General features: G+C 41.6%; 1 protein-coding gene across 1 annotated transcript; it reads left to right on the plus strand.

The window, feature by feature from the left end:
• The first annotated feature begins 12,367 nt into the window (after positions 1-12,367).
• LOC117528598 (keratin, type I cytoskeletal 13-like) lies at positions 12,368-25,400 on the plus strand. Its single transcript, XM_034191223.1, has 8 exons — positions 12,368-12,919; positions 14,526-14,608; positions 17,897-18,053; positions 18,680-18,841; positions 18,917-19,042; positions 19,520-19,594; positions 23,556-23,707; positions 25,141-25,400. The coding sequence occupies exons 1-8, from the start codon at positions 12,467-12,469 to the stop codon at positions 25,247-25,249; spliced, it is 1,317 nt and encodes a 438-aa protein (XP_034047114.1). The 5' UTR covers positions 12,368-12,466; the 3' UTR covers positions 25,250-25,400.
• Positions 25,401-25,952: the final 552 nt, after the last annotated feature.

Below are 25,952 nucleotides of genomic sequence, written 5' to 3' on the forward strand. Positions count from 1 at the left end.
GGACCAGAACAGCGTGGTGACAGGTAACCGGGACCAGTTGACCGCCCACGGAGCTGACAGGTGGCTGATGGCCCTGGAGACAAAGCCAAAAAGGAGGAAAAAAACACAAGGAGAAATGATACCGAGAAGTCTTACTAAGACGAGGAGGCCACATACTGCTAAGCAAAAATGGAGTTTCTGGCAAATTCTGAAGGTGAAGAACCAGGGATTTTATGCAGGTGTTGAATAGTACTGGACAGGTGAAGATAATCAGCTCCGTGATGCGTCGCCTGCAGAAACAGAAGGGTTGAGGGAGCAGAGCAAACACCAAGGCAGCAAAACAGTAACTCCTCCCCAGTGGGAGCCTCCAGGTGACCCACCAGGCCTCTCCAGATGGGCCCAATAGAAATCCCACAGGACGGAGGTCCAGTTTGAGGCTCTGTGACACCCAGAAGTGTTCCTCAGGTCCATAACCCTCCCAGTCCACCAGATACTGGAACACCCTGGCACCGGCGATGAGCATCCAGGATCCGCCACACAGTCCAGGTGGGATGGCCATCCACATGATGGGCAGGAGGAGGGGGGTTGGCCAGATAGATCAATGGACTGGCGTGCACAGGTTTGAGCCGAGAGACATGAAACGTTGGGTGGATGCTGAGAGACCAGGGAAGATGCAGCTGGACAGCCACTGGGCTGAGAACTCGATCCACAACATATGGTCCAGAGTAACATGGAATGTCCTTGGCCAATAACCACACCTCTTGGCCCGGCCAGTACTGAGGGGCCATGGTTCGTTGCTGATCTGCATGGTGTTGGGTCCTGTCCCTTGTCCAGAGTAGAGCAGAATGGGCCGTCTTCCCCACCGACAGCACCGCAGGTGGGCATGCACAGATAGCACCACCAAGTCCTCCTCTTGCCTGGGGAACAACAGCGGCTGGTATCCCAAACAACACTCTGTCCTGTGGCTGAGCTGACCTGAGTATTGTGGGCGTACTCTTGGTTGGCTGGGTTGGGACCTGCAGCGTCGTTTCTCACCTTGTAGTAGTGCTGGATACTGGTCATATCTTTGGGCAGGTCCACGAAGGCCAGGGTGGTCTGTCCGGGTTGCTGTGGCTGTGAGTGTGAAAGGCAACACACATGTTCCGATTGCAGGTGGTAATGGTCTGAAATTCAGTGGGAGCCGGGTGGGCAGGAGCGGCTGTGGGACAAAGAAAATAGTCCTGTGCAGGGCTCTACTTTATACTACTGAGCTAACAATAAAAAAGTGCTCCAGTGAGAGCAATGTAAAGCCCCTCTGCAAATCTGTGTCTGGTGCTGGGACTGATGGTACAAATGCTATTTTTATCACAATGTAGGGAAAAGAATAGCCGCTCTCCTTCTTGGGCCATGGTTTCACTGTGAAAGTGAAAGTCCAGTTAAGTAGAGTGCCACCCATAGCCACATCAATGCATGGGACAATACTGCCATCTACTAGATGACAGTGTTGCTTTGTGTGAATTGCAAGCTTTTTGTTTGAGGATCTGTGTGCAGTGTAAAGCCCCTTTTACACCAGGGTCAACGTAGAGTTGCGTATTGCGGCATACCAACTACGCCGAGTTACGCAGCTCTACGCTGAGTTTTTGCTCTCTTATGCAGCAGTATGATGAGGGGTATGTGAGAACACTGGATGCAGAAAGTAAGCAGTTTTTAAGCACGTCTATCGGGTCTACGCTATCAGATCTGGGTGATGGTTCAGGCAGGATGCAAATGCAGGACTCAGACAACTAGCTCTGTATGTAAAAGCAGTTTACTGAAACAGTAAAATAGTACACAGTAAGGCAGTCCAACAGGAATAACAAAACTAGGAACATCAGGCAAAGGCATGGTCGAGTTGGTCATAAAACACATGAAGCAGGCAGAACGGGATAACAAGACACAGAGCTGGAGAGAAGACAGTAGGTGCAGCGTCAGGGAGCCAAGCTTCTCTCCTCTGTGTGCAATTTTTTCCCCTCTCTCTCTCTCTCTCTCTCTCTCTCTCCCTGCATGCAGCCATGACGGGGCAGCAGCTTGTGTTCTGCTGTACATCTGGAAATGTGTGTGCCATTTACTTTTCATGTACCGTTTTGAGAATGGAGCACTTTTCTACAATGCCAATAAAACCCCAAAAAGTAGGTAGGAGTGGACTGTGAGAGGCAGAAAAATAGCAGCGAGGGCTCCATATGTGGCAGTAAGCAACCATATGCAACTGTAAGCAAGACTAGTAACACAACCATGCGCCATCATACACCAGGCTACACAGGGAGTATGGCAAATCTGTGCAATTTTCCAGCGTACTCTATACACATCACAGCACAACTGTATGAAAGCCCAGTGTGAAAGGGGCTCAGGGTCCCTTCACACATAACATGATTTAAGCCAACTAGTGCATGAAAGAGGAATTGCATGCCAACTGTGAAAAATTGGAGCTGCCTCCAATGCCTCGTACACCTGTTGCTACAACTGCTTGCGCACACCAGCAGCTGAAAGACAGAATGTGCCCTGTGACAGCACATTTGATCTCTATCGCAGCAGGTGTCGGCCAAATTCCAGGTGACACACACAAACATCTAACACTGATCGCTTGGCACTTAGAAAATGTGTGGCCATTCATGCTGTCAGCACAAAAACAGTCAGCAGACAATCACTTTTGAGGTGGATGTGAAATTTGTCTAAGTGCCCCCACGACTGTGAAGTTGCCATGTACATATGGTATGCCAGAGTGTTGGCTCCCCCCGCAAAATGTGTGTGTGTTTTGCGCGCCCCCCAACACATGACGTGCATGTGTTTCGACCCCCCCCACAGGGGTTGGGGGGCGCCTCTCACCTGATCACAGAGTGACACCTTGGTCTGTGTGCTGAACAGACAGGGGGTGTGGCTGGCTGCCCACAACAGCAACTGTTGACATCTGTGGTCCTGGACGTCACAGCTGCAGAACATGTACCATGTTTAAATGGACATGTGTGTGTGTGTGTGCTTGCTGTCCTCACATGGAAATACATAAAAACATATATCACTTTTGCGATGGGCTGGAGAGCATGCACAACGCGCACATTGACAGACTGCCCCAGGTGATATGGACCGTCAGATCATAACACGCACCGGGCAATCTGAATGTCATGTCACCCACATGAGCTCTGTTCAACATGATGCAGTGTCTGTCCTGTGGCGCACTGTCTACAAGACACGCATGTCAGGCCAGACACGTGCATGGCGCCGACTGGACACACCGGGTTCAGCAGATGTGGACATGATAAGAGCGCACTGCTTCTCATTCATGTCATTTCATGACTGTACGTCTGTGACCATTGGTCATCTACAGAGGAACAGACTGTTCATACTTGTATTGTCCGCTTAATAAGAGGAATTCAATAAAATGCGGTGTTTTTTATGGTGTGTGGCTTTATTTTTTTAAATACGTCCATCTCTTTGTTGATTTCAGGCATTTTTCCGCACCTTTTACAGGCCAGCAATGGTAAGGCAGTGGTAAAGTTTCTGGCTGGCAATCAGAGGTTTTGTAAATTGCAGAAACCGTCACAGCGGGATCATTCACGCCTGCCCCTCGGATTGATGTTTTTATGGTTCGCTCATACGAGCTGTTCTGCCGTGATTTGCCCTGATTCGTACATATTCGTACTATGTGTGAAGGGGCCCTTAAGAATGTCTCAGAAAGATGTAACTGAGCAAAGCGATGAATGTGTGTGATTGGTGATCCACAATTGCTGAATCACACTTCACAAACAGAATTTTCAATTTTGCAAATGCCTTTCTTTTTTTTTTACAAATGAAAAAATTATATATTTCCAAATACACATTTATTTGTAAAAACCAACACACAAGTTAGAAATCGGAAATTTCTATTTGTGGATCGCAAAACGTGTGCAAATCGAGGAATATTTGTAGATCACCGTCTGTGCATTTGCAGATATTGAGACAAATTTAACTCCATATTATTCCCTGTGAAATAACATTCACTGGTGCAATATCTGTTTGATCTACATGTGCAATATACACTTTATTTTATGTGCAATATCCACTGTGTTTGGAATATAAAGGTTGAAATAACTGCTGTCCACAATCTCCATTAACCTGGTACTGTCAGGATTTGGACTGTCATTTGGTACGTGTTCTATTTTTATTTTACTTTATTTTGTGATCTGTCTATTCTCTGGCTGTTTCTTTCTGCTTGGGTTTTCTCTGTCTCTTTCTCTCTTGTCTCTCTCTTGGTACTTGGTGGTGGGTGTTTCCCTCTGCCTAACCACACCCCGGTTCTGGAAGCTTCTCTCACGTCTGTTCTGGATTTGCAGCTCATCACCTGGGTGTATTTAAGACAAACAGTGTGCCCTTGTCCCTCACCAGATCGATGTGCCTTGTGCCTTCTTTCCAGCTCTCTCTTGTATTTTTGCTTTGCCTCATTTTGCCTCATCATGTTTTTGACTACCTGTTTGCCTTCCTCGACCACGCCTTCAGCCTGATGATTATTGTACTTCTGCTCCTGTTTGACTGCCGTACTATGTACCGACCCCAGCTAACGAACTCAGTAAACAATTTAATCCTACAGAGCTGTGAGTTTGTGTCCTGCATTTGTGTTCAGCCAGCTTTTATAACCAAGCCTGATAGATCGATCTGGCCAACAATGGACGCAGCAGACCAAAACGCTTTCCAGCTGGCGGTACGCCACCATAGCCAGCAGTTAGCTCAGCAGGAGGGCCAGCTTGCCACTCTCACCTCTGGGTTTAGTGAGTTGGCTAAATGCCAGGATTCATTCATGTCCTCCGTGAGCACCCAGATGGACCAGCGTCTAACTACAATGAAGCATCAGGCACCTGCAGATACGGTTCACGTATCTGCTTCACCTGTGGGACCGTAAGCAGCCTCGCCAGCTTCCATAGCAGTCCCAAGTTTATGCAAACAGCTCTCTCGGCCTGAACATTTTTATGGAGTCCGGGGATGTGAAGCCATTCATTACTCAGTGCAAATTACATATCGAACTGATGGCATCCATGTTTCCGTCTGACAGAGCGAAAATGGTTTTTTGATTTCTCACCTGTCCGGTCGAGCTGCGGCGTTGGCCACCATTGAATGGAGCCGAAACTCTACCACTTGTTACTGCCTGTTATGTCCAGCCCTTTGTGCCCTCCTGCTGTTTCCCTGCCTCTCACCCAGTTTGTGGATGATAAGCCCGTCTTCACGGTGCGGCATATTCTGGGCTCTCAGTGGTGGGGCCATGGGGTCCAGTACCTGGTGGACTGGGAAGGTTATGGCCCTGAGGAGCAGTCTTGGATTCCCTCCCATTTTATTTTGGACCCCGCCTTGGTCCAGGACTTCAGTGCGGCTCATCCTTCTGCTCCTGGTCCATTGGGATTTGGCCCTTGGGGGGTGGGGTACTGTCAGGTTTTGCACTGTCATTTGGTATGTGTTCTGTTTTATTTTACTTTTGCTTTATTTTGTGATCTGTCTATTCTCTGGCTATTTCTTACTTCTTTCTCTCTTGTCTCTCTTGGTGCTTGGTGGTGGGTGTTTCCCTCTGTTTAACCACACCCCAGTTCTGGAAGCTTCTCCTCACACCTGTTCTGGATTTGCAGCTCATCACCTGGGTGTATTTAAGACTCACAATGTGAGAAGAATATATCCTTTTTATACTTTTATGCTTTTACTAGCGTGTTGCCCGTGGGGATCCACAGGCTCTAGATTGGGTAGTGTTTATAAAATAGGTAGCTGACATTTTTCAAGGGTGGTAATAAAGTAAGCAAAGCTTGTATAATGAGTTGGAATGGCGTGTGATTCCAAATGTTTTTCGAACCTAAGACCTTAACAGTTTTTAGAAGAAGAACTCAACCCTTTTATTTCCTGTTAATTATCTATTTTTTACATTAATTGACTGTCTTAACATATTATAAATTGTTTAGGGTCTTGTTATCATATACACACTTACCATTATCATTATTATTATTTTAGTTTATTATTACTTCTATTTTGTTATTTGATTATTAGATGGACCACAATGGAAATGTTTTCACTTTCTTGTGTCATCCATGTATTTTAATATGTTTACAATTATATTATGTACTTACATTGACCTTAGTAAATAAAATCACATGCATGCAATTTTAATATTAAATGATTTAGTGCTCCCTGCTGGAATGGATTCTATTCCAGAATCTAATTAGCAATGTTAGCTAATATCCATAGTTTCTCCAAAAATATTAGTCCTATCAATGTTTTGGCGTCGTTGATCCTTGACCCAAAATACAGCAGCATACCAAATGGCAAATGCCAGCTCTCCCCATTCACACACATCAGAGCTTTTTGTTTTTGCTGCATTCTGCTGTAAACAGATGTGTTTAATTTTTGCACACCCACAAACAGAGACAGTGGCGGAAGATATCACAGGCAATACTCTTTTCACTCATGGTAACGGCAATATGATACTTAACTAAACTGACTAAACCAATTGAACTACAAAACACAATAAATCAATAACACTAACAACACTGTTAAACAAACATGAACCACAATAACATTTAAATCCCCCAAACCCTAAACTCCCATGGTGCTTTGCAACACAATGACCATTGTTTACTGGTTAGCTAAAATTGCCAGTTTCTCTAAAAATATTAGTCTTATCAACTTTCCGTTTTCACAGTGTTCATCCTTGACTCAAAATATGTAAGCATACCAAACAGCAAATGTCAGCTCTCACCAGTGGTGGGCACAGTTCCAATAATCCAATAACAGATAATTATCGAAGATAATGTTTTCGTTATCAGATTATCTTTTTAGATAACTTTAAAAAACATTATTGGACTAATTATCTTCTGATAAATTTTTGTCTGATAACATTTAGACAGATAACATAGTAAACAAAGCTGAACAGCAGCAAACATTTTTAAAATTTAAAATCAGTTGAACACCTACCTGTTACTTTCCTAACAGATGTATAGTTCCCCCCTCTGCAAACAGAAGAGAGCTGCTTCCAGGAGAAACCACTCTATCCTCTGCAGGCAAAGGAGAACTAGTCACTAAAAAAAATAAACATTTCTTTTAACACCATACTGATATGCTGGCCATATCACCCAAGTCAGCCAGAGGCATACATTTTTAACTTATGGTTCAAATTTTAACCAAACTAATTTTGGACATGTTATTTAAAATTACTGTCATGTCTGAAGTTTTATAAAGTGAAAATATCAGATATATGTTTTAGTTTTAGTAATGTGCTATTTTTTAAGGTTTTAGTGAGCACATGCTGTGCCCAGCAGTGCATTATGGGTAGGACAGGGTAATCTCAGTACGTTCACGACAGGACAAATGCATTTCAGACACTCTGTTCAGGCTCCACGGACAACAGCATTAAACTCTAGTGCCTAAAACTCTCGTGAATATATTCTCTGGGTTTATAGACGTTGTTATTGTATTTGCGTTTGTTAAATTCCACACATCCTAAATGTAGCAGACACGGATAATCTGGAATTTTGTTTTCACGGCTGTGAAATGAAAATTGTGAAATCCGAGGAAAATTTGCTGGGGGTCGGGGGGGGGTACAGCTCCCCACGAGCCGGGGTCTAGGGCCCTGTGGGGCCCCAGAATTAAATTTTTATCTAATGATACTTTTTCAGCATCTCCTGGAAGAACAAATCTCAAAATTAGTGGATATTTAAATGATAATATAATATTCAACCTTTTATTTGACCTGTCAATGATGATGTTGAAATAACAGAATATGACATGGAAGTAGGACCTGGAATGATTTTCCTTTTAATTGTAAAACAAATTATGTATTAACTCAAAACAATTAAACTACATGAAATGTATGAAGACTGAAAAGACTGTTACAGCATTTCAAAAACCACAGCTAAAGCTTGGAGAATATTTGGAAAATCATGGTAAAATATTAATAACATACCTTATAGTAAAAAGTCACTTATATTCTTGTGTAAATTCATGCAGCCTAAATCCATTCAAAGCCACAATGTCTTTTTTACAATGAAAGAAAGACTAGATTAATGAAAAAAGTCACATAATCATGTCTAAAATCCTGTTTGAACAGCAGAATGTTTATTTTCCAGGGAGAGGAAAATTTTTACCGTGTTTCCTGATGGCACACTTCACTTTTCCCGTTTCTTTCAGGTGTGTTGCTGAAGCCAGCAACAATTCCACAGATTCTTGTCCTTATAAAGACTTTTTCAAACAGTCTTTCTCACCATCTTCTCTCTGTGCAACGTCGCTCCGTGACACAGACATACCGCACAAATCTTCTTTAAAAAACTTTAGAGCTCTAAAAGTTTGGGATGTCCACATGCTAAGTTTAGCTTAAGCATCGCACAGGAGCCACATGCAGCAACCAACCAGTCCTGCTTTACGACAACTGTCATAACAGCCAGGCTTTGAGTGGCATTTTTCCTCTGCGAAACCCCGCGGATCCCAGGAAACTGATTTGTATCTGTAACACACAGATCAGTGTCCGCGGACTTATAAAACTTGCACGATGTCATAAAAAAGAGAATATTTTGCGATAAGCATTTTAAAAACTCAGTGATGTTCACGATTAAAGAGTACATCACTAACACCCCCCCCCCCCCCCCCCATGATGAAATCCGCGGAAACCCGCGGAACCGTGGAGTTTTCACAGCCCTGTGTTTTGGCAAGTTTTCAAGGCCTCTACTGCCATCTACTGGTCAGTAGTGTTCATGGCAGTTCATGGCAGTATTCGTCCTGAAGCTGAGCAGACACTGTATGATATTTTTAATCACTGTACTCGGTTTCAGTTCAAACTGTACAACAGAACGGCACGGTGTAAAAGTTCAGAGCGCCCAATTTATGTTCTCACACACATTGTACGTTCAAAAACCACACGTCGAACTCGTGTTTCCAGAAGCAAAACGTAAGCTTTTTTTCAAACTTAATTTACAGAAACTCTCGATGGGAGACATCAAAGTTTAAAAACAAAACAACAACAACAACAAAAAACATTACAAGACAGGTCTGCGGTGTTTGCACAGGCACAGTGCGAGCAGTTGGATGCTTGTAGCTCTTCAGCAGCAGGATGCCCTCACGACGGCTGACCAGAATAATATCAAACAGGTTTGATTTTCCTCTAACCATATGATTGGCGATCAGGAGGTGGTCGTGAGATGTTAAACGCGCAGCTTGTTACTCCATGTACACTACACAATGCAGGATGCGTGATTAACCTGAAACTCGATCCAAAAAATTCTCGCACGAATGAAAAATCATCTGAAAAAGGGACAAAACTTGCACAGTGTAAAGCCAACATTTATGTGTCAAGACAATATTGAGTGCACGTTTTACAACATCATAAAAAGTGTGCACGGCACTAATAAAATTAGCGCACATTCTCTCCACATGCAAAATATTTTGTGATGACACTTCCAGGGCTCCGTAAAAATGCCTGTTTTTACAAATAAAAAATGGAATATTTTACAAAAGCACATTTATCTGTAAACACCAACACACGACACACGTCACATTAACGTGTTGGTTTACGTAATGAATGACTAAACCAATCAGTGTTTAGCAGAGGCATTTTTACCCAGAATCCTTTGCGATCTGTCTGTGTTTGTTACAAAACCTCAGAATTAGTGCATTATTCAACATTAAAAGATATATGTTATATTTTAACTTTGTACAAATGACAGAATTGACATTAATGGAGTTATTCTATCAGTATTCACACCAAACCATAAGTCAGCATGACTTTATCTTCCAAGACCTCCGTCTGACTGGAGCATTGGGATTGGTAAAGAGCTGGTTTTGTAGCTACTCTCAGCTTGCGTCTGTGCTGGAAGCTGTGTAATAAACAAGAGCTTCCAGCAGGGGGCAGGATGTTCAAACATAAAAGTGCCAGCTCATTGTTTGGGTCTGTTGTTGCTTTTGATGCTTCCAAAAGCGATTGTGGTGTTAAAACTCAAATTCAGCTTGTTAGTACAACCCCTGGCAAAAATTATGGAATCACCGGCCTCAGAGGATGTTCATTCAGTTGTTTAATTTTGTAGAAAAAAAGCAGATCACAGACATGACACAAAACTAAAGTCATTTCAAATGGCAACTTTCTGGCTTTAAGAAACACTATAAGAAATCAGGAAAAAAAAAAATTGTGGCAGTCAGTAACGGTTACTTTTTTAGACCAAGCAGAGGAAAAAAATATGGAATCACTCAATTCTGAGGAAAAAATTATGGAATCACCCTGTAAATTTTCATCCCCCAAATTAACACCTGCATCAAATCAGATCTGCTCATTGACACTGACCCTATGCCATGACACTGACCCTATGTGTCTTTTTGCAAGGAATGTTTTTGCAGTTTTTGCTCTATGGCAAGATGCATTATCATCTTGAAAAATGATTTCATCATCCCCAAACATCCTTTCAATTGTCCAAAATATCAACATAAACTTGTGCATTTATTGATGATGTAATAACAGCCATCTCCCCAGTGCCTTTACCTGACATGCAGCCCCATATCATCAATGACTGTGAAAATTTACATGTTCTCTTCAGGCAGTCATCTTTATAAATCTCATTGGAACGGCACCAAACAAAAGTTCCAGCATCATCACCTTGCCCAATGCAGATTCGAGATTCATCACTGAATATGACTTTCATCCAGTCATCCATAGTCCACAATTGCTTTTCCTTAGCCCATTGTAACCTTGTTTTTTTCTGTTTAGGTGTTAATGATGCCTTTCGTTTAGCTTTTCTGTATGTAAATCCCATTTCCTTTAGGCGGTTTCTTACAGTTCGGTCACAGACGTTGACTCCAGTTTCCTCCCATTCGTTCCTCATTTGTTTTGTTGTACATTTTTCGATTTTTGAGACATATTGCTTTAAGTTTTCTGTCTTGACGCTTTGATGTCTTCCTTGGTCTACCAGTATGTTTGCCTTTAACAACCTTCCCATGTTGTTTGTATTTGGTCCAGAGTTTAGACACAGCTGACTGTGAACAACCAACATCTTTTGCAACAGCGTGATGATTTACTCTCTTTTAAGAGTTTGATAATCCTCTCCTATGTTTCAATTGACATCTCTCGTGTTGGAGCCATGATTCATGTCAGTCCACTTGGTGCAACAGCTCTCCAAGGTGTGTTCACTCCTTTTTAGATGCAGACTAACGAGCAGATCTGATATGATGCAGATGTTAGTTTTGGGGATGAAAATTTACAGGGTGATTCCATAATTTTTTCCTCAGAATTGAGTGATTCCATATTTTTTTCCTCTGCTTGGTCTAAAAAAGTAACCGTTACTGACTGCCACAATCTTTTTTTCTTGATTTCTTATAGTCTTTCTTAAAGCCAGAAAGTTGCCATTTGAAATGACTTTAGTTTTGTGTCATGTCTGTGATCTGCTTTTTTTCTACAAAATTAAACAACTGAATGAACATCCTCCGAGGCCTGTGATTCCATAATTTTTGCCAGGGGTTGTAGTTGCAAATGTACCAGAGACAATACTGGAATTTATCGGTTACCTGTAACTTCTGATACATTTTTGGGTGGTTTATCTTTATCAAAGATAACTTTTCAGTTATCTGATTATCTGTTGTCTGTGCCCACCACTGGCTCTCACTACTTTCTGTATGATCAAAGCCACACACACACACACACACACACACACACACACACACACACACACACACACACACACACACACACACACACACACACACACACACACACACACACACACACACACACACACACACACACACACACACAGAGGCCACTTGGCTATTACAAGATAGATACTTTTGCATTTTTTATATTTATTTACTCAAGAACTCTGCCCAAGAATTCCTATGTACCCAAACATTGCGTACGAGTACAAATGGCAAATAAAGTCTCTAATCTAATCTGCACTGCAGCTATACAAACTTTGAAGGAGATAACGTGCTGGAAAATCTTCCTGAACGCTCAATAACGTGAGAATGAGAGATTTCACAAGTTGCTATTATTTTTAACCTTTATGTGACATTTGGACTCAAATAAAAGGATTAAGTACAACACCAAGCATGAGTGACATTTAAAAAATGATTGCTTCTGTAACTTGCACGATGGAGCCTGTCAGCGTCATGGCCACTGACTCCTCAGGCATTTTTGACTGGCATTCTCACGCTTTGGCTTATAATTTTTCACGTTCTAAGAGATCACTCAAGACTATCTTCATAGTAATTACAGCGCAAAGGTTACACGTAGCCTGGAGCTTCTGGAAGACCTTAAGCACTGTCATTAATGATCAGAATCCCACCTTTGTTGTCACATTTTCTTGCAGTGTCACACCCTCTACAGGTATTCCAGCTGCCCCATATTTGGCGTCCGTACCTTTTGTGGTGTCATGCGATTTGCTGAGTGATAGATGGCTCCTTAAACTGTGGTTTAAATAAGAGTCGTGAGCCTTGTGATTCTTCACTCCTCCGTTGTGTCTCCAGCCAGAGCAGAACACATCTTTCCTCAGCCACCATGAGTATGATGGCAAGGTCCAGCCAAATCTCCTTCAGGTCCTCTGGAGGAAGCATGATGGACAGTGGAGGAAGCATGATGGGCGGTCGAGGAGGAGGGATGCTTGCCATGAAAGCTGCAAGTGTGTCCGGCGGATTCGGTGGAATGCGCATCTCCAGCTCCATTGGGGGTGGGAGTTATGCTGCTGCAGGTAGCGGTGGCTACGGAGGAGGATACTCCTCTTCCTCCGGCTTCAGCATGTCTGGAATGGAAGAGGGTGTCATTGGCAATGAGAAGTTTACCATGCAGAACCTGAACGACCGTTTGGCCACCTACCTGGCAAAGGTGCGCTCTCTGGAGAAGGCCAACGCTGAGCTGGAGCTGAAGATCAGGCAGTTCTTAGAGAACAAGGCTGGCCCCTCCACCAGGGACTACAGTGCCTTTTTCGCCACCATCGCTGACCTGCAGGGCAAGGTAGTGTAAGATGTACTTATTAAACATGGTGGAACAGACCGCCAACATGGCCCCATAGAATAAAATATGTACATTAATTCTCCTGCAGAGCCACATTGTATCTGCAGTAAGGTATTTTCAGGTTAGACTGATGTTGGTCCGCTGCTCATCACTACAGCAGTGTCTTCACCATCTTACCTGAAGGTGCCTTAAATCTGAATTACTCACAAGAACTGATGGGGTTTTGAAAAAATGCCAGTAACGAGGCAGTGGTCAGAGCTCAGTGGCTGCTCTACAAACCCAGTTGGAGTTCTGCGTGTGAAGACACCAGGAGCTGCTTATTATTTCCCGGTCAAGGGTTAGTGAATACAAAAATGGATGAACACACTTGATTTACACAGTTGAATGCACATTATTTGCGATTTCTCTCTTTCTTTGTACTTTTTGTGCGAGTTTCTGTGAATTCTGCCAGTCTGTGGCATGTTAAGCAAAACAATGTGCAATGTGCAGTTTTCAACTGTCCCATCTGAAAGATTAGTATCATGAAAGAAACATGAGATTATCTTTGGTCATGGCACGAAAACTGTGGTCTAAAAATGCCTTTTCTGTTTTCTGATAGTGACACAATGTTTTTTTTTAATATATTTTACTGTATTGTATATTTTATTTAGATTTATAGCTTCCCCCCTCCCCCCAAATCATTTTGTTGATTCACATTCCAGTTTGGTGTAAATTCACGAATGAGCTTTGTACTTGTTAACTTGACTGAGATGTTGAATTGCCATAATGCAGTGCACTTTTTCAAACTCCAACTTGGCTTATTTACTTTTGCTTTTTCAGCGAGGGAGTTGGAGAAATGCAACATAACGCAAAATACCACCATGCAATGTGCATGTGTGTGAATTACTGAAGAGTTAAGGTTTAATAGTTCTTTACTTTGAATTAATCGTATTATTTTCTTGAATTTTCAAGCAGAAAATGCACTGAACAGAAGCTACTGATGGCAGTCGGTTTGCTTTGCTGACAGTAAGCTTTGGTGATTTTCCTGGATGATCTGAAATATTAGCTTTAAAAATCTAAACCCACTTAGAAACACAAACACTGATTTCACACACATACAGTGCTAAAACAACAAATTTACCAATGAGATCAGTGCCCCCCCACCCACCCCACCCCGCCCTGTCAAGTCTGCAGTTGGTCGCTAAATATGTTAGTGCTTTCAGAATAAAAGTCTACCAGCCCACATGATCTGTTCTAATCTGTTTCACTAAATGGACTGCATTTATATAGCACTTTTCCATCTGCATCAGAAGGTCAAAGTGCTTTACAATAATGCCTCACATGCACCCATTCACACACCAATGTGAGGGTACAGGCGTTCACTACACACCAGGACCAACTAGGGGATTAAGGGCCTTGCTCAAGGGCCCTTAGTGATTTTCCAGTGTAGCTGGGTTTTGAACTGAGGATCCTGGCCTGAAGCCCAACGCTTAACCACTAGACCATCACCTCCCCTTAAACTTCATTAAGTAGCAAATTACTTAAATTAGTAAACAAACAAAGAGCATAAACGCATAAAAAAATCTATAAATTCTAACCATGTTTATGTCACTGTGTTTGCTTTCAGATTCAGGATGCCATCCGAGTGAATGGCAGCATCCACCTCAGCATTGACAACGCCCGTCTGGCTGCTGACGACTTCAGGATCAAGTAAGTCCAACAATTTAGAACATTTAGGCTTCAGTGATATGTTTACGTATGTCCCACTTTATGAGAGGAACCACGACTGTCTGCAGTAAAGTTAGCGATTGTCATAAGACAAAACAAATCAACGACCAGAAAGAACCTCAATCCCGTGACTTTCTGCTTACAGTAGAGAGGGGTGTTATTTCAGAAAATTTGGAAATCTATAAATGTTTGCATGGAATATGGAAATATACACGGAATAAACCATATGGACGGAGCCAGTGAAGATATCAGGTTCAAAAATCGCTAAAAATATTGACGAAAGTGTCATATCTTGAGAGCCGCTGCACCTAGAGACTTGAAATTTGGCTCCAAATGTTGCTTGACCCCAAGTTTATATTCAACTTCTATAGTAACAATAAGCCTATCTGGTGTTTTTTTAAGAGTAACTGACAAAAAACCTAATTTCAGTACATATATTATGATCAATTGTAACAAAAAAATCTATGTGGTTTTTATTTCAGGCACATCAGTTGAGTATAATCATCACATGTAAAGAATGACATGGCCACAATGAACTAATTATAAGCAACAGAGTGGTTTTCTACGTCAACAGCACATATATGACACACGCGTTACTTGAAATTTTCAAATGCTCCGTCCATATGGGTTTATGGAACCAAATGACCCAAAAATTATACTGGTATTGTTTATTCCATGTATATTTCCATATTCCATGCAAAAATTTATAGATTTCAAAAAATTTTAAAATAACACCCCTCTCTACTTACAGGCCTCATGGACCCAAACATCCAATACCTATAAAAGCTTCAACCCCTGAATGCCAAAACTGTTAAAAACCTTAAACCCTGAATGTCAAAACCACTAAAAACCTAAATGCCTGAGTACCAGAACCATTAAAAACCCAACACCACTGGATGCCAGAACTGTTAAAACCTAAACCCCTTAACACCAGAAGCACTAAAATCCTAAACCACTAAATATTAAAACCATTATAAGCCTAAACCCCGGAATGTCACAACCATTAAGAACTACCAAATTTTTAGCTGTGGCCAATATACACTTGGCTGCTTAAGTAAGTATTAATGTGAAAAATATTAAAGAACTTGAACATCCATTTTCATTGCATTTATGGAAATTTGTTCATTTTCTAACATGTTTTCTTATACACTCAACAAAAATATAAACGCAACACTTTTGGTTTTGCTCCCATTTTGTATGAGATGAATTCAAAGATCTAAAACTTTTTCCACATACACAATGTCACCATTTCCCTCAAATATTGTTCACAAACCAGTCTAAATCTGTGATAGTGAGCACTTCTCCTTTGCTGAGATAATCCATCCCACCTCACAGGTGTGCCATATCACGATGCTGATTAGACACCATGATTAGTGCACAGGTGTGCCTTAGACTGTCCACAATAAAAGGCCACTCTGAAAGGTGCAGTTTTATCACACATCACAATGCCACAGATGTCGCAAGATTTGAGGGAGCATGCAATTGGCATGCTGACAGCAGGAATGTCAACCAGAGCTGTTGCTCGTGTATTGAATGTTCATTTCTCTACCATAAGCCGTCTCCAAAGGCATTTCAGAGAATTTGGCAGTACATCCAACCAGCCTCACAACCGCAGACCACATGTAACCACACCAGCCCAGGACCTCCACATCCAGCATGTTCACCTCCAAGATCGTCTGAGACCAGCCACTCGGACAGCTGCTGAAACAATCGGTTTGCATAACCAAAGAATTTCTGCACAAACTGTCAGAAACCGTCTCAGCGAAGCTCATCTGCATGCTCGTCGTCCTCATCGGGGGCTCGACCTGACTCCAGTTCGTCGTCGTAACCGACTTGAGTGGGCAAATGCTCACATTCACTGGCGTTTGGCACGTTGGAGAGGTGTTCTCTTCACGGATGAATCCCAGTTCACACTGTTCAGGGCAGATGGCAGACAGCGTGTGTGGCGTCGTGTGGGTGAGCGGTTTTCTGGTGTCAGTGTTGTGGATCGAGTGGCCCGTGGTGGCGGTGGGGGTTATGTTATGGGCAGGCGTCTGTTATGGATGAAGAACACAGGTGCATTTTATTGATGGCATTTTGAATGCACAGAGATACCATGACGAGATCCTGAGGCCCATTGTTGTGCCAACATCCAAGAACATCACCTCATGTTGCAGCAGGATAATGCACGGCCCCATGTTGCAAGGATCTGTACACAATTCTTGGAAGCTGAAAATGTCCCAGTTCTTGCATGGCCGGACATGTCACCCATTGAGCATGTTTGGGATGCTCTGGACCGGCGTATACGACAGCGTGTACCAGTTCCTGCCAATATCCAGCAACTTCGCACAGCCATTGAAGAGGAGTGGACCAACATTCCACAGGCCACAATTGACAACCTGATCAACTCTATGCGAAGGAGATGTGTTGCACTGCATGAGGCAAATGGTGGTCACACCAGATACTGACTGGTATCCCCCCCCCAATAAAACAAAACTGCACCTTTCAGAGTGGCCTTTTATTGTGGGCAGTCTAAGGCACACCTGTGCACTAATCATGGTGTCTAATCAGCATCTTGGTATGGCACACCTGTGAGGTGGGATGGATTATCTCAGCAAAGGAGAAGTGCTCACTATCACAGATTTAGACTGGTTTGTGAACAATATTTGAGGGAAATGGTGATATTGTGTATGTGGAAAAAGTTTTAGATCTTTGAGTTCATCTCATACAAAATGGGAGCAAAACCAAAAGTGTTGCGTTTATATTTTTGTTGAGTGTAAATTCCTAGTTCAAACTGTCGTTTTCTCCATTTAAACAAAGTGAACTTTGGGTTTTGCATCTCAACTTTTCACTACAATCAAGAATAAATTAAATGTCTTAAATAAACTTGTTTGAAAATTAGACACATTAATGATTTATATCTAGTGATCATTAAATGATGAAGTTAAATTAAAATAGATAAAATAGGAATTTCAACAATTTAATGAGCCAATTTTATTTAATGAAAATAAATAATATTAACAATAAAATAAGTTTAACTTCATTAGCTCAAAAATAAATTACATTAAATTGGAAAATGAGACGAAAGACACTTATTAGAGCCTATACCTCTGCCACAACTTCAAATGTGTTTTCGTGTGTGTGTGTGTGTGTGTGTGTGTGTGTGTGTGTGTGTGTGCAGTTCACCTTCAAAACACATTTATCACATTTCAGCATGCTTTTGTTCTTGTTTTTAATCCTCTCCTTCATCCCATCTTCTTATGCTGTGTTCTTCTTCACCTCCTCTGACAGGTATGAGAACGAGCTGGCCATGCGCCAGTCGGTGGAAGCCGACATTGCCGGGCTGAGGAGGGTTCTTGACGAGCTGACAATGACCAGGTCTGACCTGGAGATGCAGATCGAGGGCCTGAAGGAGGAGTTGATCTTCCTCAAGAAGAACCATGAGGAGGTTAAATTTCTATCTGTTTGTTAGTTTGGCCAAGACAGATGGTCACCTCACAGCGTCAGGTCTGCTTCAGGTTTCTTCTTCCAATGAAAAACATCTGAGGGAGTTTTCCCTTACCACTGCCACCAGTGTACTTGCCCAGGAGCCAGATCGTGGGTTGGGTCCAGTTTATGCCTTGCTCACAGGCTGGGTCAGGGTTAAATGTTGCTCCTGTGGAGCACCTTGAGATGACTTAAGCTGTAATTTTGCATAAGTGAACTGAATTGAATGTGAGCTCCACTTGCAGTCTGGATCAGCCGGCTTTTCCAGGTCAGCTTCAGTCTCACTTATTCACTCGTTCATCAGTTGTCCTCCAACATGAGGTCTGTTTGTATAGCTGAAGAGACTGCTGCTAAGTCAACTATAACTGTAGCATGTGATGTTACTGTTCCACCTCACTCAGTGTGAAGCCACGCCCCTTCCCATGAAGCCTTGAGAATCTGCTCCCAGTCAAAGTTGTCCAACAGCTGATCAAAATGTGTGACAGACGGTAAAAACGTACCTATGTATCTGTACGGAGAAAGTGATGATGTCACACCCAAATATGAAAGACTCCATAAAGTCTGATGTTGTGTGTTTGCTGTTTGTAGGAGCTTCTGGCCTTGCGAGCCCAGATGAGCGGTCAGGTCAACGTGGACGTAGACGCTGGGCCAAGTGTCGACCTGAACAAGATCTTGACAGAGATGAGAGAACACTATGAGGGCATCGCTGCTAAGAACCGTAAAGAACTGGAGACCTGGTTCCAGGCCAAGGTAAAGCAGCGCCCGTAGTTGTGGAACAAGAACCAAAGTTTTGATCCAGACTAAAGCTGTTTGTCTTCGGAACAGACAGAGACACTCAACAAAGAGGTGGTAAGCCAGACTGCTACCTTGGAGACATCCAAGTCGGAGATCACGGAGGTCAAGCGCACGCTGCAGGCTCTGGAGATTGAACTGCAGTCCCTGCTGGGATTGGTGAGAGTCATGTCACTATGCTGAGTAAAGTCTAAGCCATGCCCCCAGCATGCTGTACACATGGAACTGGTTTCCTCTGTACAAAATGATTAGATCCAGAACTTTGTCATTGGTTTAATTAACTCCCTGTCATATATATATATATATATATATATATATATATATATATATATATATATATATATTTAAGCATCTTAAAAATTTACTTTTAGTGCAGAACAGTTCCAAATCAAATACAGTGCAGTTTCATCACATCAAATTCAGTTTAGAGACATTTTTTAGATCCGACTGATTGAAAGCAGTTTACCCAGAACAATTTTAAATAATTTTGAAAATCACTTTAAAAATATATAAAAACTAATCAAACTGATATGTTTTCTGATTATTCTGCACTACTGGAGGTTTTTTATTTTTCATTTATTTATTTATGCTTCAGTTCATGAAGGTGACATGTTTGTCTTTGTCCCTCGTCTGCAGAAAGCGTCACTGGAGGGGACACTGGCGGACACTCAGAACCGATACGCCATGATTCTCGCTGGATACCAGTCTCAGGTAAGGTACAGGTGCTGCTGGACAACTGACCCTCTGGATTCACATCACGTCTGCACTGTTGAATTTTTGCGACTACATGTGTGTCAGTTTTTAGTTCCTCATTTTCAAACGACGTGTTCAGTCCAAATCTGAGTCAAACATTTTTCTTCTTCTACTGGTGGATTAGAACGTTTTTGTGGTACACAGCACCACCTACTGTACAGGAGGGACATAGCAGTCAATATGTGACACTAATTTCAAAATGCAGCTCTTTTCAACCAGATGTGTGGTGATGTGACACGTCAGTGATCTGTGTTCAATCAGATTTCAGGGGAGTCCAGTGCAACCCTGGCCTCCCCTCTAGCTCCACCCAATCCAGGAAGTGGTCAACAATTGGCATTTCCTGTTTCACTGTGGGCTCAAAATTTGGCACTTCCTATTTCAGTGTGAACTTGCCACTGAGTTCCAGCGAGATACCACGAGATCTCGTCTGTTAATCCAAGAAGTGTTTGACATTTGACATTTTCTGTTTCACTGTGGACTCAAAATTTGGCACTTCCTGTTTGGGACTCCCTGTACCATGAGTGAGATTTGTGCCGTTGTGCGTCGCTTCACTCGTTTTAACATTGAAAAGCCCTTTCAATCTATATTTTGTATTATAATTTAGCTTATAAAAAATGCACTTCTAACAGGACTTTGATTTTTCCAAGGTAAAAATTTGTGGAATCGGAAACTAGTGCTGATGGAGATTTGTGCTCTACGAGTGCGGTGCTGTAGTTTTCTTTCTTTTTGTTCCCAGTCACCTTAGTTTTTGACATCTTAAGGACCTGGTGTTTGGTTTCCAGGAGGCGGGCTGCAGTTGTTCTGGTTCTTTTGCCAATCTTTGTGTAAGATGATCAGAAAATACGAGGTCTGTTAGAAAAGTATCCGACCTTATTATTTTTTTCAAAAACCATATGGATTTGAATCACGTGTGATTACATCAGACATGCTTGAACCCTCGTGGGCATGCGAGAGTTTTTTCACGCCTGTCGGTTACGTCATTCGTCTGTGGGCAGTCTTTGAGTGAGGAGTCGCCCACCCTCTCGTAATTTTTTTTCATTGTTTAGGAATGGCTCAGAGACTGCTGCTTTGTTTGATAAAAAATTTTTCAAAACTGTAAGGCACAACTGAGTGGACACCATTTGATAAATTCAGCTGATTTTTGGTGAAAATTTTAACGGCTGATGAGAGATTTTGGTGTGTAAGTGTCACTTTAAGGACAGCCCACGACGCCTGACGGCAATCTGCACTTCGAGGCGGCGTCGTCTCGCTGTTTCAAGCTGAAAACTTCCACATTTCAGGCTCTGTTCACCCAGGTCGTCGTCAGAGAACAGAGAAGTTTCAGAAGAGGTCGGCATGAGGAGTTTATTCAGACATTCCACTGTTAAAGGAGATTTTGTAATGAAAGAACGTGCGGGCAGGTTCACATGTCGGGCCGGACCCAACCGCGGGGGGTCGCGACAGGAAAAACACCTCCATTGGAAACCTTAACGGACAAGTTGGAACATGCCCAGCTGTTAAACAATTTCTCAGATACTCACTTGTTGTCAAAAGCCGCCTGAATTTTACAAATGGTTTTCAACACGGAGGTGTTTTTCCTGTCGCGGCGCAGACGGATTTGCGGCGGCGTCACGGAACCGACTCGGCGAATTTGCCCGCACGTTCTTTCATTACAAAATCTCCTTTAACAGTGGAATGTCCGCATAAACTCCTCATGCCGACTTCTTCTGAAACTTCTCTGTTCTCTGACGACGTCCTGGGTGAACAGAGCCTTAAATTAGAATGTTTTCAGCTCGAAACAGCCAGACGGACTCCACCTCCGACCGCGCCGCGCCGATCCGCTTTGTGAGCTGTCCTTAAAGCGAAAGAAACTCCACAAACTTTCATCAGCCGTTAAACTTTTCACCGAAAACCAGCAGAATTTCTTGAATAGTGTCCACTCGGATATCCCTCACAGGTCCTGAAAAAATTTTGATAAAGCAATACGCGCCGTCTCCAGCAGCATCTCAGACAAAGGATTTCAGCCGAGATGGCTGGACCAGTGCTCACTCAAAGCCTGCCCACAGGCGAATGACGTCACTGACGCGTGAAAAAACTCACGCATGCGCACGAGGGTTCAAGAATGTCTGGTGTAATCGCACGTGATTCAAATCCATATAGTTTTTTTTTTTATAAAACCGTCAGTTTCTTTTCTAATAGACCTCGTAAACCTTCTATAAAAAGAAAGATAACTTCTTGGCTGCTCACAATAGTGAAAGAACACTTTTACAGAACCTACAAGATGGAACCATCCAGAAGGGGGCGCTCCTCAAACAGCAGCTAAAAGAAGAAGAAAAAAGACTGCTGACTGCATTTTCAAACATTTGTCTTTGAAAAGTTACTTTTTTAGTTACTTTATGCAGTTACTTCATTAGGAGCTTTATGCAGTTACTTTATTAGCAGCTGCCAACAACTTGCAAATAATAAGTAATGTAACTAATAAGGTAAGTAGTAATCTTTCTTGGTTACCCTTAAGATTGAGTAATCAGCAAAGTAACTAATCAGCAAGGTAACTAATAGTTACTTTTGAGTAGGGATGTCCCGATCCGATCACGTGATCGGAAATCGGGCCCAATTACATGGTTTCAGACTTGATCGAAATTGGACGTTGCATCCCGATCAGGAATCCGATATAGATTTTATCCTCATTATTTTGAAAAGCGCTATTTCAAGCTCATTATTGCAGATTAATGGGCCTTTCACGCATCGGAAGCTTCAGAGGTGTCAAGAATCGGTCTGAAAAGCATTATTTTCAATGAGGCGCGTTGCTTTTTAGAGGCGTCAGAAGCGTCGCATCAAAAGCTGAGCTAAAGCGACGCTTCTGACAGGAGCACACATTGCCCCTTGTCAGCAGGCTGATGCTGTCAAAGTTCAACCCAATCTTTTTTTTTTATTGAACAAAAGAAAAACATAACAAGTTCAACCCAATCCAACTTTTGACGCTCTGAGCTGTGACGTAGCTTCGTGCTGTCCAATAGGAATGACGCTTTGGGCCAAAACACAGAAGACTAGTGGCAGAAACCACTAATCTGTACAAAACAGAAATGTGTCACAGGACTGCTCATATATAGAGCAGTTTTCTGAAGAAAAATCCTTGAAAATGATTTTTGTTGTTGTTTGTTACCTCAAAATGTCTGATTACTGTTTAAATAAAGTTTAGAAATGGCTAAATCAATAAATGTTTCTTTAGAAACATTTCATCTGTAAATTAAAACCACCTGTTATTTCAGATTAGATAATTTCTTGTTTAACATAAGGAACCTTGGGCATTTATTTTTAGACAAATAAAATAACATGGAAATTTGTACAATTTTTAAAAGTCTGGTAGATTATTACTTGATTGTTCAAGCTACCTCAAGGAGAAGTGCACTGTTTAAGTGATAAATAATAAAATAAGGTGATTAAAATGGAAATATTATATATTTAGCATTTGTTCATTGTTCATTCAGTTTTTTAAAGTATCGGCTCGGGACTCGGTATCGGCAGATACTCAAAATTAGATGACTCGGAATCGGATCGGGGCCAAAAAACCTGATCGGGACATCCCTACTTTTGAGTACTCAATCTTAAAAATAACCAAGTTAGATTACTAGTTACTTTATTAGTGACATTAGCTATTATTCGCTAATTAGCTGTTAGCGTATTAGCTAATGGAGTAACTGTAAAAAGTAGCTGTAACTAATAAAGTAACTTTTCAAAGTTACTGTGGCTTATGGGACTTCTTTTTCTTTCAGTTTTTGTCATCTGATCTTCATGTTTCCTTTATCTTTTTTTTCCCACCGTTCTAATCATTATACTTTTTTTCCACTTGCTCTTATGAATCTTCCTTTCCATCACTTTTATATACCCTTTTTCTTGACCTTCATCATCATCATCACCACCATCTCTGTCTATCCCCCAGGTGACCAGCATAGAGGCGCAGTTGGTCGAGCTGAGGGCTGATATGGAGCGTCAGGGACAAGAGTACCAGATGCTACTGGACATCAAGACCCGCCTGGAGGTAGAGATTGCACAGTACAGGAGGCTGCTGGAAGGAGAGTCCACCAGTACGAGGTAAGTCTCACCATCACCATCAGATGACACATTCCAGTCATAGCCTTCTTCACACGACAAACCTGCTATAATGGACAACCAGAAATAGGGCTATATTAATAGTGAATTTTGAAACTGTCAGGGTTAAACCTGGTAAAAGAGATCTCAAATTATTGCAGAGAATGACCACACAAGGAAACACTGGATTTCTTTCCTGATCAGGAGAAAGCCAATGGGCATGACCCTCGTCACTAACCACTAGTCAGCTCTGAAGGGCCCTCCCACTCACTTCCTGAATTTATTGAAGCAAAGTTGCATACAGACACGTTGCAGAAAACAATATTGCTTTGGTTCATATTTGGATCAAAAAACATTTTATGGCATAATTTAAAAAATTGTTTGAACTTATTTAAAACATTTTGTGAACAAATTAGCATGTGAGGAATCAAACCTGGAACAATTTTTTTTCTGGGTTCTCTTTTTCAACTTTCAGTATTTTGAGAATTCAGGACATAAAGTACTGAATTCAGATTCATAAACTGTCAGAATTAAGAATTTACACTGAATATTCTCAGTTACGTTAATGTTGTGGTCTTATTCAGGAGTTACATTATGAATTTTATTAATTTTGACTTTGGAAATGTACAGCGATAATTCCCCAAGTTGCAGAAGTTGTCAATGTGAAGCTATCACACACAACTAAGTTACACTACAGCGGTGAGGATAATTTATATTAAAAAAAAAAAACTAACTGGCATCAATCTGATGTTACTGTATAACATCTTGCTTGGAGTCGTCTAAGTCTTTACTGTTTCCTGCTAACAACGCCATGCATTAACTTTACAAGCTAGCTATGGCCACTGCGGTGACTGAGCTATGCTAGGGAACTACAACAATCACTTGCTATACGTGTAATACATTAACAGTTACACAAATGGATTTATTTTCCATCAATGCTGTAAAGCAGACTAAATTCTGTATCTGTTTTTAGAAGTCTTTGAAATCCGGTAGAATGTAAATCACGCAGCACTGCCAGGTAATAATGCTAACGGCAGCCATGTTGGGTGTTACTGACTTATGTTGCACCAGAGTTTAGCACTAAAAGTGGTGATCTGGTTCTAATTCTGTCGTCATCACCGCTTGAAATTGAAATTCAGGAGAAAAGTTTAAATATTCAGTTAGTCATATCAAGAAATTTGGGGGTTTTCTAATATTTTGAGAGGTAAATATTTATTTGGTTAACAATCTACTAATGGAAGATTGTTGAACATTGTATGAATTATTAAAAATACATATACATTTAACACTTTACATTATTTTTATAGAACTTAGTTTTGTCACATTCTGAATATTTTATTTAATTTCATTTTTTTTATCCTTTAACAGTCTGTTGTTGGAATTGAAATGTAAATTAACTGGTGTGAGTTTGACTGTGTTTTCTGATTGGTTCACAGCTCTTCCAGCACTACAACCAAAAACATTGTGACGGTGATTGAGGAGACGGTGGATGGGAAGCTTGTTTCCTCAACCTCATCCACCCAGTCCTCCAAAAAGACCTACTGAGAAGTCCAAGCTTATGTCTCCTGGACCTGCAAACAATAAAGTCTCTCAGAAACATGAGCTGTGCAACATTTCATTTTCTGAAGCTCTGAACTATAGACTTTATTTGGTCTTTCAGGAATCCATATCGCAACACATGTTCCAAAGGTTGCAGTTGATAACATGACATGAAAACTTTATTTCAGATTCAGGTCCATAAATAACACAAAACAAGTACAATACAAAAATATACAGTGTAAAAAAACAAACAAACAAACAAAAAAAATCAGATTATGTGCAAACATTTCAGCCAGTGCTCAGGGTGGGATTTACAAGGGCCAAAATAATAATATTCCCAGATTCCTCCAGTCTATTCATAAATTGAAACATTATATGTCTTAACAATGCATGAAAGGTGCTCACTGCTGCAGTGACAAACATCTGGCTGGCACTGCCTCCTCTGGGTATTGTTAAAAGGATGTGCATAGCATCATTGTACAAAACTTGCAGCCTCTGATTGATAGATTTCTTGTAGCTTGAACATAAATGGACACAGTAAAGTGGTGTACAGTATGTTTTAAACAGGGCTACTTTCACCTTTGTTGAACAGAAGCTGAACTTGCATCCAATGGTGTTTGCCTGAGCATATAGTTTACAACATCGTCTTTTAATTCATCATTTATAAAATGTCCAAGGTATTTAATTTTGCTACATACTTCAAGAACAT

The sequence above is a fragment of the Thalassophryne amazonica genome, chromosome 16, assembly GCF_902500255.1.
Source record: "Thalassophryne amazonica chromosome 16, fThaAma1.1, whole genome shotgun sequence".
In the NCBI taxonomy this organism is placed as follows: Eukaryota; Metazoa; Chordata; class Actinopteri; order Batrachoidiformes; family Batrachoididae; genus Thalassophryne; species Thalassophryne amazonica.